The 20,933-nt window shown below is 43.8% G+C and overlaps 1 protein-coding gene across 1 annotated transcript; it reads left to right on the top strand.

Moving 5' to 3' along the window:
* Positions 1 to 255: 255 nt before the first annotated feature.
* Positions 256 to 4,954, top strand: LOC139472736 (sex peptide receptor-like). Its single transcript, XM_071255191.1, has 2 exons — positions 256 to 1,178; positions 2,155 to 4,954. Exon 2 carries the CDS (start codon positions 2,832 to 2,834, stop codon positions 4,035 to 4,037), a length of 1,206 nt encoding a protein of 401 aa, XP_071111292.1. The 5' UTR covers positions 256 to 1,178; positions 2,155 to 2,831; the 3' UTR covers positions 4,038 to 4,954.
* Positions 4,955 to 20,933: the final 15,979 nt, after the last annotated feature.

Genomic DNA, 20,933 nt, shown 5'->3' with positions numbered 1-20,933 from the left:
AAAAGCTCCATCACCGTGGTGATCTGTTATATTTCGATACTGGATCCCGTTGGAAACATGTCTGTCTGAACGCCGTCCCTAATACTCTGTCCTCTCTTTTCTAGGTGCTGCGAGTCGGCGAGGGCTCTCGACCACTCTCATAACCCGGCGAGCTGTGTGCGGAGCGCATTGGCTATCTGGAAACGACACTCACCATTAAGGAGTCTCCGTTGAAGCCATTCTTGCCGCGGCAGTGCTGCAGAGTTGTCGCGCCAACTGGAGGCACGGCTCCTGATAAGAGAGCGGATATCGGAAAAGAGATTTGAGGGCTCTCACCGCTGGCTTCGTGTGTTTTTCTTAGTAGGAAGCGTTGCCACTTTCCGGCCGTGTGCTGCAGGTGTTAGATACCTATAGTGTGGCACGAGTCTTGAGTATTGCCAGCTACCTTTGGAGACATATGCGGCTGATTTTGCAGTGACGCTGTGGATACTCGCCTCCAGCAGGCAAACTATTAGTTTTGTGATATACTGTGCTTGGTATTTCTGCTTGGATTAATGCCAGTGAATCAAGGTAATTTTTAATATTATTCAATATATGGGTATTGAGTATTTATCTCGTCTCCATAACTGACTAAGTGTGTGTTACCTTATGAAATTGCACTTCATACACACAAAAGGGAAATCTCTGAGAAAAGGACGGTATTTCGCCGACGAACGCTTCTCCTAACACTTGGACTCGTGTGTTTAAGCTCACAACACGAGAGTTCTACGCTTCGCCACGCTCTTTAACACAAGATACAGCTTAAAGAACACCTCCCTTGAATAATCACACATAACCTAAGACATTCAGTCAAGGCGTTGACTGTCTTTATTAACCACTGAACGGGGACAGTGATTCTCGTGAAAGACAAGACTGTATGTTTCATTAAACTGGGATATTAACAACTTGGAATCGGAGTGTGCCCTGTTGCACAAAATGTGAAGGGACACCCGTGTGTGGACTACATGGACCAGTGGAGCTCGATGTCATGGGATATTTCGTGTCTACATGATGGTCATTGTGGTGGACAGACGGGGCTCTGACGCGTTGTCCGGCGTTGTTATTCGAAAATAAACACTTCAAAGACATTGATAAAGCGTTGATGACATCGTGTATCCTGCCGGGATTCCTTTGGAAGAGCCCACACGTAGTCTTCACCTGTAAGTATAATTTGCCTTCACTTGTATTCGTGGTTGGACTTCGGCAATAACATATAGCGCCGAGGGGGGGGGGGGGGGGGGGGGGGGGGGGGGGGGAAGATACAAGAGATATAAGATGTATATAGATATATAACATACAGATATATAGATATATAATATACATAGATATATATATAGAGAGAGAGATATAAGATGTATATAGATATATAACATACATATATATAGATATATAATATACATAGATATGTAGATGTATATAGATATATAATATACATAGATATATAGATTTATATAGATGTATAACATACATAGATATATAGATTTATATAGATGTATAGATGTATATAGATATATGACATACATAGATATATAGATATATAACATACACAGATATATAGATGTATATAGATATATAACATACATAGGTATATAGATATATAACATACATAGATATATAGATGTATAGAGATATATAACATACATAGATAGATATGTAACATACATAGATATATAGATACATAACATACATAGATATATAGATGTATATAGAGATATATAACATACATAGATATATAGAAGTAGATAGACAGATATATACATTCATATATATACATATGTTGATAGTTCTAAAGACATCCATGTATATTCAGATAGGGACAGATAGACGACAGATGATAGCCAGACACGCAAATGGACAGTTTGAAAATGACACAGAGCATCTCTGATGCTACAAGCTGTTGCTATGTTAGCACGCTGCACATTTATTTGTATTCTATGGCTGTCACATATGCCCAAATGTATCATGATATGTGTCATTGCTAGTCATTCGAGATACCCAGACTTAATAGTCACGTACCTGAGTCACAGAGTCACAGCGTCACAGAGTCACGTGCCTCTTGCTTCACTGCGCGATTCGATAGATCAACATTCAGTGACCGTCATCTCATACCCTGACTATATTGTTGTTTCATTGTAGATTGACGTCTGTGCTTATCAACGTCAAGCGTCGCAGTAACGTTATAGCCTCATTCTGGTCTCTTGACGTCGCAACCTTGCCCTGCCAAAACCAGCGTTACTGCGGATCGGGGGATAACGGCCAACCTGTAGTCACGCATCATTCAGACTGACGTATTTTTCCTGGAATAACCTGTATGGCATTTGTTTCTGCTTGGTAGGTGTTAACGTTGAGCTTCCGCGTTTAACAAACAGTTGAGTGCTCATCGAGTGTGTGTTTACGAATAACAGGTTCGAAAATTGTGAAATAGCGAAAAATACGGCTGTTATTCTTGTGGATGTACGACACTGGGGGACACGTGACTTCATTACGGAGACTTCGTGCTGCTGAAGCTGGTTCACGGATCCCTGATATGAAACTCAAGATGACTTCCATACGTGAATGAGGCGGAAGGATTTCCTTGGCCATCAACATACTGAGTATTAATACTGATTTGATACTGTGAGTACTGACAGAAAACATCCTCGAAAGGAGATTAATAGTTATTTCGGCGTGTCTGACTTACCCACATTTCTGCGGGACCAAATATTGACCATAAGTTTGTTGAACTAATTTCTCAGCCAGAGCTTAGGATCTGGTAACGGCGAAGAGAGCCGCTTGTGGAATTAGTCACTTTGTGCGCCGAGAGACATCATGGTATGATGGACGGCATGATCGACAATATATCGGCAGATTCAAAGATGGCAACCACCGACATGTCTACCACGCTAAACTCAACATATCATTCTACCCCTCCCCCCATGATGAGGAAATACCTGTTTCTACCAATGTTGTTCCCAGGACAATACTCGGTTCCGATAAATGGTTACATCTCGCCGATTCTTGTATTCTTGACAATTATCAACAACACCTTGGTGTGCGTTGTTCTCTTGAAGCGGCATATGCGATCTCCTACCAATGTACTCCTTGCTGCCATGGCGATCTCCGACATGTTGACCGGGGTATTCCCCGTGCCAATATTTATCTACTTCTTTGGGACAGAACGGTTTCGAGAAATTGTACCGTATGAATGGTGCTACACATATAAGTACTTATCGGAATATATACCAATCATTTTCCACACTGCTTCTATTTGGCTAACGATGGCTCTTGCCATTCAAAGGTATATCTACGTATGTCATTCGTTTCGAGCGAGGACGTGGTGTACCATACCGAACGTTATCCGAGGAACAGTTGTAATATACGTTATAGCCATATTAAGTCAGCTATGTCGGTTCTTCGAGGAGGAGATAACTCCAGTTGCGCTGCCCTCCGAGCTCCATCTAAATCAGACAGTGATTGGCTGTGAGTTCGGCCATCGGAAGTGGGTAGTAGGAAAGTTAGATATATATTATAACATCTATTTTGGGTTTCGGGTGATCTTCATCCATCTAGTACCATGTATCTCTCTCGTCGTCATGAACGCGTTGTTAATCTACGCCATGCGCTGTGCGCAACGTCGGCGCATGCAGTTGTTACGTCAGAACAAAAAAAGCGAATCCAAAAAGTTGAAAGATAGCAACTGCACGACGTTAATGCTCGTTGCAGTCGTGGGGCTGTTCCTCCTTGTGGAATTCCCCCTCGGTATACTAATGATCATCATGATTGTGGAAAATACGTTCGGCGTTTCCATCATCGAGAGGGAGACAATGAACATCCTCTCCCTCATGTCCAATTTCTTCATCCTCCTCAGTTACCCCCTCAACTTCTTTATTTACTGCGGAATGAGTAAACAGTTCCGGGAGACATTTAAACGCCTGTTTACTGGAGGCCAAGTTCAGCTTGATCGTGACTACTCGCAGTATATGACCTTGCCAACAGAAAATGGCAGAACGGCCGTCACTGGTGACGAGACCGCGCTGTAGATCGACATGGCCTGAATTACGATCATTACTGAAAATCAGACTAGTTGATGTGGTTCCGGAGTTAATGGACCATTGCAGGCGACGCCCCTGTTTGGTATGACGTTAAGAATAACGACGACGTGTTTTATTCACGGAATAACCGCCAGGACTTCAAAGGGCTTTCTGTTTGTTATGGAAATATTTTTTGAAGAGAAAATGACTTGTGTCCTCCTTGCCATTGGAACATGAACCATGAATACAACGGACCAGGTTTTTCAGAAGGATACTGACGTACCTGCTTGTGTTTCCTAGTGCTACGAATGTTGACAGACACATCGGTGTGACTGCACAAATATGGACAAATCTAAGTTTTGTACGCTTTTTCTTTGCAAGATACGCCGTGACATGCTTCAAAAATGACATATATATTGTAGCGCGTGTTTGATTCCTTTTTTCTTCTCTGTTGCCATGACTACAACTTACAAAACGTCACCCGAACGAAAACCTATTCATCATGCCAATCCAAGGACAAATGTCAACCACAGCTTCGATAGTCGTCAAGTGTAGACTAGTAAAGCAGCAGAAAATAGCAGGCTGATTTATCTCCCTTTGGTACAGCCTTGACCCCTCTGTACCTCAAAGCGAGGCCAGTTTGGCGCCCTGTAATCAGCCTGGTATTGAACTGTTTTCATGGTCTCGTCGCTGTATATTATCATGAAATCACCTCACAATAACAACAGACTTTACCTTTCATGATAATCAGTATTATATGAAAGTTTTGAAAGTGTTTCCTATGAAAGCATGTTATATATCTACATACTTGTTGACAGGTGTCTTACTGGCCAGAGTGTATATACATAAATATATTACATACATATATTATATATTATATCTATATCTATACATATGTGTGCCCGTCTTCTTTCTCTGCTGCCTGTCGTTGTGCCAATAAACTATTTAAACCTTGTATTTATATTTTTAAATGGACGACCGTTTAGTTTGGTAAGGGAAGGATTTGATCCTTTCAAACTGTTGAATGGCCGCGCATTCCTAAGTTTCCAAGAGTCGAATTCCTAAGTTTCCAAGAATATTTGCAGATGTTGATAGCTTTAGATTGGTTTGGATTGTAAAGTATAGATTAGCCAGTGTGGTGCATGTATTAGTTTAAGACAAGCTTTTGGAAAGTTTGTACTTTAAGGGGAAATAATGTCATTACCGCTTTTGTCGATTTGAAAAAGCCTCTCTGGTACAACACTACGTGCCTGGATGGAAGTCTTCTAACACTGTGATGTTTTCAATCGATGAAAATATGTTATATTTATGATATAACAGTGGTATCTCTGCGTTAATTTTTTTTAAACTTGATAACGGAGAGATATTATTCTATATCAATATTTAAAATATCAAAAGCTTTTCAGGTTTTATTTCGGCATGCCTAGGTACAGCTGATCGGAATCTTGAGGTGGTTATACTGACGGCAGAAAATAAGGGAACATGAAAAATCGTTTACAACTCCATGACAGATTCCACGTGGCAAACAATATGAGAGAGAAATGAATAAAAGTTTAACCCATCTTGAGTTATATGGCACAACGCCACGACGTTGCAACGACGTCATATAATTTCAACACGTCCCTTGACGGGTATGTGTTTCTTCGAATACTTGTTATGTCTATGCAGACAACATTCAGGTTGTCGATATGCAGAGTTGTGTCCCACGTCGGCTCGAATCCCAGATTCGACCTGATTATAATTCTGGGTTTGTCAGTTCCATACACATGCTCATTGGGTTCACCAAAATGTCAAACGTCCAAGTCCTACATAAATTGGGGCTTCTCGTACTGGCATGAGGGGACACGGATGGCCCAGTCGTCTGAGGCGCCGCAATTCGCTGTGCAGAGTTGCCGGACAATTCGTATGTGGTTTTTGGTCTTTAAGGTAAAGCAGTAACTCTGACCAAAACTTGATCCTCAGAACGTAAGTTTCTGCCTTGCTGCCTCGACTTCTTAGTATCGTAGTTTTTGCGTTTGTCTTTGGAGTCGTGCGTGTTTCGAGAGCATGCGCTCCACTTCCTTGTGTTACTGTTAGCACCGACCGGGTTTTCCCTATTCATGTTCAGCATCCATTGCTGTCAGCGGATCCCCTCTTAGTAGGGGAGACTAACATGGTGATATCTTTAGTCCACCGCAATCGCCAAACTGAGGCAAGGCCGGGGTACCTCTCTAGTTCCAGAAGCCCAAGTGGAACGCAAACGTGAACACACGGAGCCTATTCTGTTCGGAATCCCAAAGTTGTACCAGCGATCTTGCCCCAAAGGGAAAAGACGCATGGCCTCTTGGGGTCTCATGTGTTGGGAATCCCATAGAGAAGACACATGGGTTCGGGGGTCTCATTTGTTGAGAATCCCATAGAGAAGACACATTGGTTCTGGGGGTCTCATGTGTTGGGAATCCCAAAGAGAAGACACATGGGTTCTTGGGTCTTACTAGTTGGGAATCCCATAGAGAAGACACATGGGTTCTGGGGTCTCATGTGTTGGGAATCCCTTAGAGAAGACACATGGGTTCGGGGGTCTCATGTGTTGGGAATCCCAAAGAGAAGACACATGGGTTCTGGGGGTCATATTTGTTGGGAATCCCAAAGAGAAGACACATGGGTTCCGGGGTCTCATGTGTTGGGAATCCCAAGGGAAGACACATGGGTTCTTGGGGTCTTATTTGTTGGGAATCTCAAAGAGACGACACATTGGTTCTGGGGCTCTCGTTTGTTGGGAATCCCATAGAGAAGACACATGGTTTCTGGGGTCTCATGTGTGGGAATCCCAAAGAGACGACACATGGGTTCTGGGGTCTCATGTGTTGGGAATCCCAAAGAGAAGACACATTGGTTCCGGGGTCTCATGTGTTGGGAATCCCATAGAGAAGACACATGGGTTCTTGGGGTCTCATGTGTTGAAATCCCATAGAGAAGACACATGGGTTCTGGGGTCTCATGTGTTGGGAATCCCAAAGGGAAGACACATGGGTTCTGGGGGTCTTATTTGTTGGGAATCCCAAAGAGAAGACACATGGGTTCCGGGGTCTCATGTGTGTGGAATCCCATAGAGAAGACAAGAGTGGCTACTTGGGATTTGTTTTGCTCTGAATTCCAATGGGAATAATACAATTCCCCTGGAAGTCCCAACACAAACATGGGGTACTGGGGATATATACCTCCTCGGAATCAACAAAGGATTTAATATCATTGGTCTTGACATTTGATTACTCTTTTAGTTTCTTCTTTTCCCGCGAGGCGCATTATTTCCATCATGTAAACAGTGTTGTATTTGCCCCTTGTGATTGACAACACACGCAATGACACACCGTCACAGAATGTAGTGTAACATTCTCTTATTGGCTGGGGAGAAAGAGCCCCGGCGGGAAGCGATTGTCAAAATACTAGTAACATCAAAAACAAATCAGAAAACGTGTGTGCATTTTATACATCTGCTCTGACTTCAAGTTTTCTAGATAAATGGTATAACGGAATAATACTTTGATTGAAAATCGTTTCATTCTATTTCATTTAAGGAGCTTTGAAACTAAAGGTCAGTGATTAGTGCAAGTGAAGAACTGCTGACAAGCCTTTCCATATAGAAGCATGAGGCGATTTGCATAAGCCTCAATCGATGCGAATGACGAAGTAATTATCCATTTACGCGCCTTATAACGAAGGCGTGGTCTGTTTCAGTATATCGTCGTCCGGGAGACCTTAGCCGACTCGATGCATTTTAGAACTGTCAACGCGTTGGCTTTGACGAATAGCTTTCGCGATTCTATTACCCGATGGCATTTAGAAACTTGCGGTGCTTATAGAACAGGATGCGAGATGTTTCAATCTTCTGTGAAAGAATCTGATCTCTGCATCTGTCAAAAAGGCTGGAGATATGTGTTCTCAATTGCACAATTAACACCAGGAAAGAAAACCAAAGAGTGTTGCGTCACGGCTAAACATAGAATAAAACCCGCCATTAGATTAATATGAATGAAATGAGCTGGCCAGGGTTAAGATGTTATACGAAATCTCCTGGTTTCGAAATCATTAGGTTCAGCAAACTGAAATGAAGCTATTTCATAGTAGCAAATTATGTAGCTTGTAAAGCCCCAACCCGATGATGAAGTCGACAATCCCGGTGATGAAGTCGACAATCCCGGTGATGAAGTCGACAATCCCGGTGATGAAGTCGACCATCCCGGTGATGAAGTCGACAATCCCGGTGATGAAGTCGACAAATCCGGGATGAAGTCGACAATCCCGGTGATGAAGTCGACCATCCCGGTGATGAAGTCGACAATCCCGGTGATGAAGTCGACAAATCCGTGATGAAGTCGACAATCCCGGTAATGAAGTCGACCATCCCGGTGATGAAGTCGACAATCCCCGGTGATGAAGTCGACCATCCCGGTGATGAAGTCGACCATCCCGGTGATGAAGTCGACAAATCCGTGATGAAGTCGACAATCCCGGTGATGAAGTCGACCATCCCGGTGATGAAGTCGACAATCCCGGTGATGAAGTCGACTATCCCGGTGATGAAGTCGACAATCCCAGTGATGAAGTCAACAAATCCGTGATGAAGTCGACTATCCCGGTGATGAAGTCGACAATCCCTGTGATGAAGTCGACAAATCCGTGATGAAGTCGACAATCCCGGTGATGAAGTCGACAATCCCTGTGATGAAGTCGACAAATCCGTGATGAAGTCGACAATCCCGGTAATGAAGTCGACAATCCGTGATGAAGTCGACAATCACGGTAAAAAAATATACTTCCCGTCGTTCAGTTTTTTTAAGGTTTGGAAAAAAATATTTTACAGATCCACTGGTATGTGGTGCGTCATTAAACCCCCACTAACATGGAAGACGAGCAATTCCCACAGAAATCGTTCATGGGAACCATTTGATTTTCGAGATTGGGGGATGGGGTTCCAAAAGAATAATCAAGCCCCTAGAAGATATGACATATTTCTCACAAAGTAGGGAAAAAATAATAGGCCATTTTCGTGTTGGCAGGTATACAAGGACTACTTTTTGTTTATTTTTGTCTTTATTCCAAAAACCAATAATTGAGCACGTGTTTATTGTTGGTAAGTATAATTAATTTACTAAACATTATCAAAACATGCTCATCTCAAACCTTAAACACACATAAACACAAACACGCACGCACGCACGCACGCACTCACACACTGAATCAAATGGTTTCCCCCTAACTTATGACTGGTACAAAGTGTGGAACATTGTGGCTCTTTGAGAACGTTCTTCAAAGAAATGGTCCGGAAGCCGGAGTGTCCGGTCTAAGAAGGTTTTCCTTGCCGTGATGTGAGGAAGTCATTTAGCTGCAGTGTATCAACTGCAGTCAGCCATATTGTTGATGGACAGCGCACTCTCATTAACTCAAAGTCCTTTAAATTGATGAATGATGTCGTAACTGTTGTTACTCCGCCTGGCGTTCGGCCTTTTGGGGGACAAAACAAGGACTGGTCGGCTCGGAATCAGCGTACTGTGTCTGACTGGGGGTGTCGTGTTTAACTGTGGCAATGCTAGTATTATAAAACCGACCCTAGTCCGGAGTAGAAGTAAACGACGAGTGGGAGTTGTTTATCGTACAATAAAACACTGCAGGGAGAATAAACCTTGAGGAGTGCAGCCCCGAGTGGTTCATTCTTCCTGCAGTGTTTTATTGTACGATAAACAACGACCAATCGGTATTTATTTCTTATATGAGATATCAACATTATGTACAGCCTCTTTAAGGATGACGATAAATTATACAAGCTTTAAAATATTTACCCGTATCTAAGTGAGTGAGTGAGTGAGTATGGCTTTACGCCGCTTTTAGCAATATCCAAGCAATATCACGACTGGGGACACCAGAAATGGGCTTCACACATTGTACCCATGTTGGGAATCGAACCCGGGTCTTCGGCGTGACGAGCGAACGCTTTAACCACTAGGCTACCCGACCGCCCCTAGCCGTATTTAAATAATGATGACTCCCTCAATAGAATCCGTTCTTGGCAATGTCGGACAAGTCCAATTTATGCACAGGTGGGTTTCTCCCGCATATCCTCACAATCCTCACGTCGTTTACTGTCTCTTTTCTCCCAATACCGATTGTCATATCTCTCCCGCTTTGGGATACGATCGTTAGGTCATCGCGTTTATCTGCGTTGCCCAGCTACGTCTAAGGGGAACAACTCACTAAACACTCCCCTCTCAAAAATAACGTCGTCATAAATACGACGTCATCAAGCGCATGTTCGAATCTCCAGAAATAACGTAATGATAGAACAATGTTTTATTGTGAAATATACCACGCTTCCTTCTTCATTGTTTTCCGCGATTTTTTCGCGAAGTTATTGTATTTTTGTTCAAACAAACACGCACGTCGGTGACCGCACGTCACTAGGTATGAGCAATAATCGCGACCTTAAACCACATTTAATGTTCACCATGAGTGGTAGTTGTAATAAGGTGCTTCGTCATTCTGGTGTCCCGATCTCCGGAAAACGTCATATCCATCTCAATTAAAAATTTGATCGTCTACCACCGAAAAATACATGTACATTGTTGCAAGGTGTTTGTCGAAAAAAGAAAATAGTTGGGCTCGGAGTTTTAATTAAAACCATGTTTGGTTTTGCAGATGTGATTGAAAAATGTCTCCATATGAAACCCAACGAATGATTTTGACAATTTTAGCAAATTGTTACTATCTTAGAAGTCATGTCGTCGTGGAAAAAAAATAAAAAATAATAATAATAATAATACCTCATACTACCTGGTACCCATTCACTGCTGGGTGAACAGAGGCACGTTTCGAACAAAGCCACTTGTGCTACATGTGCTTCAGTGTGGGGCAGGACCGAACCCCTAGAAACTCTCCGGAGCCCCCCATCCAAGGGCTCTTCTAGACTGATGCAACTACTGCCTCTTCCCGGATCTCCACGGGTCGAGAACATCGCAGAATTGGCGTAAAAACATACACACTCACTCTCATATAGACAAGCTACAAATATCGCCATCCCAAAACTGTAGCCAAAATATATATATAATACATGGTTGAAATAACGTCATAACGTCATAACGTCACATTGTATCATATTATGATATCGCACAAGAATAAAAGTGATTGATGAGCGGCATTGTTTCGTTTCAAAACAATCTCAAATGCTAACACGTTCTTTTCATTACTCAATTTGGTCCTGACAAATGTGATTTGTTAGGTTTGACATAGGTAGCGTGTTGCTAGAGATGGCATTAAACACAGATAGGCAGCTCTAGCTACAGAACAGGCCATTACTTTGGTATTAATAAACGAGTTCGTAAAATGATATTCGATCGCCAAATTGATATTAACGTAAATAATTGATCTCAATCATAATGATTGGGTTCAGGATACAATTCTTCAAAGACTAAATTAACTATGGAACATACATTCTAATCTCTGTATTTTCATTAAAAAGACGTAGTGGTTTTCTGAAGAGGGCATCTCGAGTTATGCTTAAATTGAAACGACGTGAAACCTACATTTAGTCATATTAATCACTGTTTCTAATATATCTTATCCGCCATTGGTAAGTTTTGTTTGTTTGTTAGTTATTTAACGCTGCACTCAGCAATATTCCAGCTGTATGACAGCGGCCTGTGTATAATCGCGTCTGGACCAGACAATCCAGTGATTGACATCATGAGCATCGTTCACGCCATTAGGATACGATGACATGCATCGACGAGTCTGTCCACCCGATCCCGTTAGTCGCATCTTACGACAAGCAAAGTCGCCTTTTACGGCAAGCATGGGTTGCTGAAGACCTATTTATTATATTTTAAAATAAACTAACTTTATTTCGGGGACTAGACGTGAGTCTAATTGACGGGGTACAGTGTTGGTGGAGGCTAGCGGGACTTCAGTAACTGGGCTTTGTGTTTTCAGTGTCCTAAGTGCACCATTTTACATGAGTTTGAAAACTTCACTCCGTGTGTGAAGAGAATTAACCAATCACCGCCCGTCATTCAAGCATCATGGCTGACCAATCAGAAAGTCGGATCCGGAGAGGCCGCTGAATCTGACATTGTATCATACACCTTCCGGCAACATTTTTGCCATCAGTGTGCAAGGGGCCATTTCAAGAATCTTCAAATTTCCCTTCTAATTCAAACAAAGAATATAATTCAGCCGGGGTAGCGTATTTTGTGTCAGGACAGTGTTGATCGCGATGTACATTCCCGTCAGGTGCTTCCGAGTTAAACTCCATGCATGGTTAAGACGACCTAGCACTGTGGGGAGCTGTGACTGGTGTAGCGATGGTACGAAGAGCTGCACGGACATGCCTCCACTGTTAGGAGATTGACACACCGCACACTTTTATCAAAGCGGTATGTTTTATCTTTTAACGTCGTTTGGCATGACGCGGCCAGGGATCGAACCCCCAGGAACGCTCCACCTCTAGAAAACGGGGCGGTCGCCGGCATTATGACAGGTCCTTGTGATATAACTGGTATAATTCTGATTGCGGCGTTATACAACATTCATTCACTCAATGAACCGAACACTCGCGGTTCCCATTTTTCGTGATATAGAAATATTTTGGCTTATTTAGCAAAAAGTAATTTGACAAAAAAACAACCTTAAAGGACATTGACAACCGTCACCTGCTTTCGTCGCACCTGAACAGTGGTAGCCACGGGGTTGCTAGGACCCCTAGAGACTCTAAATGTCAAGGTCGAAGTCTGGTGGAAGAAATGTAAATACTTGCATCTCATAAATCCTAGAAATATCTGACCTTTTCGACTATTAAGTGATTCATTCTCTACGGTGGTACTTGATACACTTAACACCTACAATTCTCGTTTACATTCTAATAAAGCCGCTTTTATTATACAAGTGATCGTGGTATTAAGGCTTGAACATTATATGTATAGAATATCTAATTAAACTTCAAATTACGGTTTAATTACTATCGAAGACACCTGTACATTCTATCTGAAATCATTTATATGAAATTGTGATATTGAGTTGATTAGGATTTGTTAGATATCTTACATTAAATTGAAATGTTAATGGCACGGGTGGCCCAGCCGTCTAACGGCTAATTTCGCTGTGCCGAATTGCGTCCCTTGGTTACGCCAGAAACCTGTGATCATGGGTTCGAATCCCGGTTCGTTCTAAGTTAGTCAAAATACCTATGTTCGTGTAAATGTCTAAGACATGCATTATTTCGGGCTTTCCTCCCACATTATTCTGACACGCTGTGATATAACTCTCATACTGTTCAAAGCGGCGTTAAACCCAACTCACTCACTCACTCACTCACTACTGACAATGACAGAGTTGCTTGGGACACTTTTACTCCATTTAAGGACACACATACCTTCTGATGTAAATCATTTCTGTCCAGGCGTGGCAGTCACATGGCTTTGATGATTTCATACAGATATTATCAATTGTACCGTTAATGCTAACGGTACCGGTGATAAGGATACACATGTTCCTGTGCTAGCGGCGTTTGGCGGAATTCGTATTAGTTGCATAAAAAGTCATTTAAACTGTTTGATAAAGAAAGAATACACCCATGTCTGAAGGCGGCTAAATATTAAACAAACAAGAAATGTTTATTCAATGCTGTTTTTTTAATACGGGAAGCAGTGTTTTGGACGTAGGTTTGCAGTGTTTCGGCGACTGATATTAGCCCAGTAACGTTTTAATAACGTTTGTAGGTTTTTGTTAAATTCAGTTTTCAAGTGGATACCTTTCACGGCAGTTTACGTTCTGATACAGGAATCGCGTCACAAATTTGAACAAATCCACACTGCGAACGGTCCTTTTAAAGCCGCTTCAATAGATGTCGGTGCGAAATACGACCAGCAATGTACAGGCAGGTATTGCGGGGATGTTTTTTCGTGATGTTGTGAAACTCGGTAGATGCATTAAACAAACAAGCAGTAGGTGGGGGTACATTAACGCAAACAAAATAACATGATATTTATTTTCACTGAAATACCCGTTGAGATAAGTGTTGGTCGCATGACAAAATGTCAGTTAGTGTTTGTTTGTTTGTTGTTAGAGGCCGCACTCAGCATATCGCAGCTACACGACGATTTATTAACCGAGGCTGGACCAGACAATCCAGTGATTGATATTATGAACAACGTCCAAAACCGTCGCGGTACGCGATGACCACGCCGCAACCAACCGATCACCGAGCATGATCACCCGATCCATCATGACGCCTCGTATGCAGTCAAATTGAAATGAAAATTATGTTCGGGGTTGCGACCGGGTGTCGACTAGTAAAATCTTACCTCGAACCCAATGGGACCGTCTACCAAAATAGGGAAGAATTCATCATGTCGCTATGTCAACACGGGAAAACAAAAAAAAGACTGCACCATGCATATATAATACTAAAAGAGCTCCCGTATAATACCAATTATAATATTGGTATAATACCAATTTCAATGTTGGTATTACACGGGAGTTCGTTTAGTATTCTATTTATTACCTGCCGTTTAAAACCTTGAAGAAATTGACTGTCCTGAGTGAATATAGGAACGTATCTACGCGATCCACAGCATAATCCAATTAAGTGTAACACGCAATGTCTTTGAATAAGCCCAGGGATGTTAAGAGTTTTCAATATTTGTTCGTGAAACGTGTACATTAATACATAAGCACGCGCTTTGGTGTTACCCAATATGTAATACAGCTGTATGTTTATTAAACGGGTGATCTCTTCACGATAGAGTAATAAAAATAATGAATATACGATCCCTATTCAAAATACTTGTGTCTCTATTCACTGACAAGGACCATCTCCCCGAGGCAAGGGAATTAATTGACTATAAAAGTTCAGTTACCACCCTTGCCCAACTGGGCAGGAATCTCCAGACTTGATCGCAGCGCCACCAGCGGTTATTGCGAGTTATGTCCCTTCTATGTCCTTCCTATTGACAATCAGATTCCATCTCGCATATCACTTGCAAACAAAATGGCGGCGCCCAGTCAAGTTGATCTGATCCATAACTAAGATCTATATTGTAATAAAACTGGTCTTACCCTATGAAATGCATCAAATCACTTGAGCACCTTCATCAAAAAAATGAAAAACAATTGCCAATTATCTGTCGACCCCCAGTTGGCGGTATACTTGCTTTTCAAATCCTGCAGTCAACCGAAATTTGCACGTTGAAATTCATGTCATTCGTTGGGCGATTTTGTTTGGACTATACATAGACTCGTTAATCCAGCCAAAATGTAACTCCAGATTTCCAGCCTAGTTCGCCACGGGTGGAAACTGAACTTTTATAGTCAATTCATTCCCTTGCCTCAGGAAGATGAAAAGGGACGGACAGTAAGTTGGAGACATGGCATACGGAAAGATTAAGGGGAAGTTGTATTAGTCCCGATTCAGTTATTTACAGACATCCATCATGTAGCTGGAATATTTTGTTGAGTGCACCGTTAAACAACAAACAAAGAAACAAAGCATGTAATATCACATTATGTCTAAAGATTTGAGTATGTGCTAACTGTTAAGGCCCGTTTTGCAGCGAAGATTTCTTCCAACAGGTTTAGGAGCGTGTTGGTGTAATCGTTCGCTCCTCACTCACTCACTCACTCATTCACTAAACCACCCACCCACTCACCCACCCACCCACTCATCCACCCACTCACTCATTCACTCACTCACTCACTCACTCAAGCCCACCCACCCACCCACCCACTCACTCACTCACTCACTCACTCACTCACTCACTCACTCACTCAATCGATCACTCACTCACTCACTCACCCACCCACCCACCCACCCACTCACTCACTCACTCACTCACTCACCCACTCACTCACTCACTCACCCAATCACTCACTCACTCACTCACTCACTCTCGTTCACTCACTCACTCACTCACTCAACCACCCACCCACCCACCCACCCACTCACTCACTCACTCACTCACCCACCCAATCACTCACTCAACCACCCACCCACCCACTCACTCACTCACTCACTCACTCACTCACTCACAAGAGGAAGTTCAGCGGAAGTGGGCATCAGAGAGATAGTTGCATCATTTTTTAAAGCATTGTGACATACATTTCCAACACTGTTCTTGACACGCTCCTGACAGCTATCGGAGACACTGATAAATCATCGCTGACAGAAAAAAGGAGCTTCATTAAACTTTGTTCTACGTTTAGGCAACAGCTGCAAAAGTCACCGATATCGACACTGTATGAAGGAGGAGTTCTTTAAGTCTAAGATGAAATGTCACAAAGAAAAGACACGATTCAAATTTCGTAAAATGGAAATTTAAGCTTTTTACTTTTAATCTAATGGGCGCCATTTCCCCGCGGATCACACTGCTCGTGTGATTTAAAACTTTGAAAGGTTTTTTTACTCTTTCTTTGAATGAGAGCACATTTCTAAGTTCTACATTGCCGGTATTACTTTAATGATACTATTACAAACCTTAGAAAATTCTTGTTTGCTTTTGGTGAGGTGGGATAACATAGTGGTTGACACCGGGTTCAATTCTTCATTGTTTGTTTGTTTGTTTGTTTGTTGTTTAACGCAACATTCAGTAATATTCCAGCTGTATGACGGCGGTTTGTAAATAATCGAGTCTGGACCTGACAATCCGGTTTTGACATCATGAGTATCGATCAACGCAATTGGGATACAATGACAATCATGAACCAAGTCAGCGAGAATGACCACCCGATCCCGTTAGTCGCCTCTTATAACATGCATAGGTTGCTGAAGACCTGTTCTAACCTGGTTATCTCCCTTGTTTTTGTATTGTTGTGACAGTGAGTGAGTATCGTTTATATTCCAGCAATATAACACCGGGGGGACACCAGAAATGGACGTAACACAATGTACCCATGTGGAAATCGAACCCGGGTCTTCGGCGTGACGAGCGCTCTCTTTAATTATATACCCACTTGGCTGCTCCCCTGTCCGAGTGTATGTGTGTGGTGGAGTTCTTGTACCAGTTCGGTCTTACAAGCCGGTGAGATACCATGCAGCACCTTGACATAGATACCGACTCAGAGAAGAGAGAGAGATGCGTTAAATGACGGTGCTTATTCTGTTTGTTATTAGGGGCGCCCGGCATTAAGGGGTCATACAAGGGCTGGTCGGCTCAGAGTCACTATATACTGTGTGTCTCAGTGGGATACCTCAAACAGACCCGGCATCAGACCAGACAAGTACCAGTAGCCACTCCCTACTTTCATCACACACGCACGAACGCACGCATGCGCGCACGCGTGAGAATTTCAATATTCGTGGAATCGACTTTAAACCCTTTTTCACATCACCTCATCAAAGACGGCAACCAGAAGTTAGCATGCCATTCGTCATTCGTTATTCGAATGTGTTTTAAGTTGTAATTTGAAAAAAATTGTCTTCCCCCATTCTATTGTATTAGTATCGTGAAAGTTGATTGACGAATTACAAAGAAATTCGCTATTCGCCATACGAATGCATTTTATTTTTATAAGTTAAATGATGAATGGCGATGTTCCTGGTGACTTCAGACTGCCTTGCTGAAATACTGTACGATGTGTGGTAAACCCAATTTATTCCCTTATAGTTGTTAACCATTTACGTAGAATTTCCGCATGAAGCTTAACATCTGACGTCGTAAATCTTCTTGCTGCCTTTGAAGGGACATTGTGAGATGAGTGAGTTTGATTTTCTCAGGAGAACATGGTCAAAACTTCCCGCGGAGCGAGCAGCGGGACTACAACGGCAGTACTCCGGCGTGGCTTCGTTAATGTCCGTAGAGCACCGTCAGCGCCTCGTCTTGGATCGGCGGCTCCCCGGTGGCCTCAATGTGTACCGTACTGGTACCGATGTGATACCGTAGTACTACCGAATACCACCGAAGTAGTACCGATGCGCCGCCGATGTGATACCGGAGCTCCAATGCACATCGTCAGCCCAGCGGTATCACTCCGCTATAGCTCCGGTCAACGTTGGGTAGATCGGTATAACATTGGCGGCGCATCGGTAACACTAAGGTGACAGAAAAGTGGTATTTGGTTGCACATCGGCTCTTACATCGGCAGTACAACGGCAGAGCAACGGTAGCACAACGGCAACGCCGGTACGACATCGATAATGCTACGGTCATTTTTTCTTGCCGCAGCTCCGCCGATTTTCTCGCGGTTATTGATATTTTGCTCCGGTGTCGTCCCGGCGGGGTATATCGGCGGTGTGGCAGGCCCTTAACGCCCTACAATAGAATTACCTCTTTCCGTCGTGCCAGGATGTACTGATAGCTTGCTCAGACCTCAGACTCGTCCCAAGTGTGTTATTTGGTCCCACCACCCGCTCACCCGGCTTATACAACACATGGGACACTTTGAAAACTTGGGACATATGGGACACTTGGGACATTTGGACGTGTGGGACACAAGGGAGACGTGGACACTTGTGACACTTAGGACACATGGCACACTAGGTAGACATGGACACTTGGGACACTTGGGGCACATGGCACACTTGGGACACATGGCACACTAGATAGACGTGGACACTTGGGACACTTGGGACACATGGCACAATTGGGAGACATGGACACTTGGGACACTTAGGACACATGGCACAATTGGGAGACATGGACACTTGGGACACTTGGGACACATGGCACAATTGGGAGACATGGACACTTGGAACACTTCGGAAACTTGGGACACATGGCTCACTAGGTAGACATGGACACTTAGGACACTTGGGACACATGGCACACTAGGTAGACATGGACACTTGGGACACATGGCACAGTAGGTAGACATGGACACTTGGGACACTTGGGGCACATGGCACACTAGGTAGACATGGACACTTGGGACACTTTGGAAACTTGGGACACTTGGGACACATGGCACACTAGGGAGACGAGGACACTTGTGACACAAGGGACACGTGGGACACGTGGGACACATGGAACACTTAAGACACTTGGAACACTTCGGAAACTTGGTACACTTGGGACACATGGCACAATTGGGAGACATGGACACCTGGGACACTTGGGACACATGGCACACTAGGGAGACGTGGACACTTGTGTCACTTGGGACACTTGGAACACTTCGGAAACTTGGGACACTTGGGACACATGGGACACTAGGTATACATAGACACTTGGGATACTTGGAACACATGGCACAATTGGGAGACATGGCACACTAGGGAGACATGGCACACTAGAGAGACATGGCACACTAGGGAGACATGGCACACTAGGGAGACGTGACACACTAGGGAGACATGACACACTAGGGAGACATGGCACACTAGGGAGACATGACACACAAGGGAGACATGGCACACTAGGGAGACGTGACACACTAGGGAGACATGACACACTAGGGAGACATGGCACACTAGGGAGACATGGCACACTAGGGAGACATGGCACACTAGGGAGACAAGGCACACTAGGGAGACACGGCACACTAGGGAGACATGGCACACTAGGGAGACATGGCACACTAGGGACACTTGGGACACATGGCACACTAGGGAGACGTGGCACACTAGGGAGACGTGGACACTAGGGACACTTGGGACACTTGGGAAACTTTGTACACTTGGGGCACATGGGGCACTAGGGAGACGTGGACGCTTGGGACACATGGGACACATGGCACACTAGGGAGACATGGCACACTAGGGAGACGTGGCACACTAGGGAGACATGACACACTAGGGAGACGTGGCACACTAGGGAGACATGGCACACTAGGGAGACGTGGCACACTAGGGAGACGTGGACACTTGGGATACTGTGGCACACTAGGGAGACATGGCACACTAGGGAGACATGGCACACTAGGGAGACGTGGCACACTAGGGAGACATGGCACACTAGGGAGATGCGGCACATTAGGGAGACGTGGCACACTAGGAAGACGTGGACACTTGGGACACTTGGGACACATGGCACACTACTAACACTTGGGACACTTGGGAGACATGGCACATTAGGGAGACATGGATACTTGGGACACACAGGACACTTGGGACACATGACACTTGGGAGACATTGGACACTTGGGACACATAGGATACTTGGGACACACAGGATATTTGGGACACATTGGATACTTGGGACATATAGGATACTTGGGACACACAGGATACTTGGGACACACAGGATACTTGGGACACATAGGATACTTGGGACACATAGGATACTTGGGACGCATAGGATACTTGGGACACATAGGATACTTGGGACACACAGGACACTTGGGACACATGATACTTGGGACACAGGATAATTGGGACACATCTGACACTTGGGACACATAGGATACTTGGGACACATTGGATACTTGGGACACATAGGATACTTTGGACACATTGGACACTTGGGACACATGACACTTGGGACACATAGGATACTTGGGACACATAGGATACTTGGGACACTTTTGACACTTGGGACACTTTGGACACTTGGGATATATTGGACACTTGGGACACATAGGATACTTGTGACACACAGGATACTTGGGACACATAGGATACTTGTGACACATTGGACACTTGGGACACACAGGATACTTGGGACACATTGGACACTTGGGACACATAGAACACTTGGGACACATAGGATACTTTTGACACACAGGACACTTGTGACACATGACACTTGGGACACATTGGACACTTGGGACACACAGGATACTTGGGACACACAGGATACTTGGGACACATTGGATACTTGGGACACACAGGATACTTGGGACACACAGGATACTTGGGACACATAGGATACTTGGGACACATAGGATACTTGGGACACATAGGATACTTGGGACACACAGGATACTTGGGACACATAGGATACTTGG

This window comes from Haliotis cracherodii, unplaced genomic scaffold (assembly GCF_022045235.1).
Source record: "Haliotis cracherodii isolate W230 unplaced genomic scaffold, xgHalCrac1.p SCAF_25, whole genome shotgun sequence".
NCBI classification, from domain to species: Eukaryota; Metazoa; Mollusca; class Gastropoda; order Lepetellida; family Haliotidae; genus Haliotis; species Haliotis cracherodii.
This window is presented reverse-complemented; position numbering and strand designations above follow the sequence as displayed.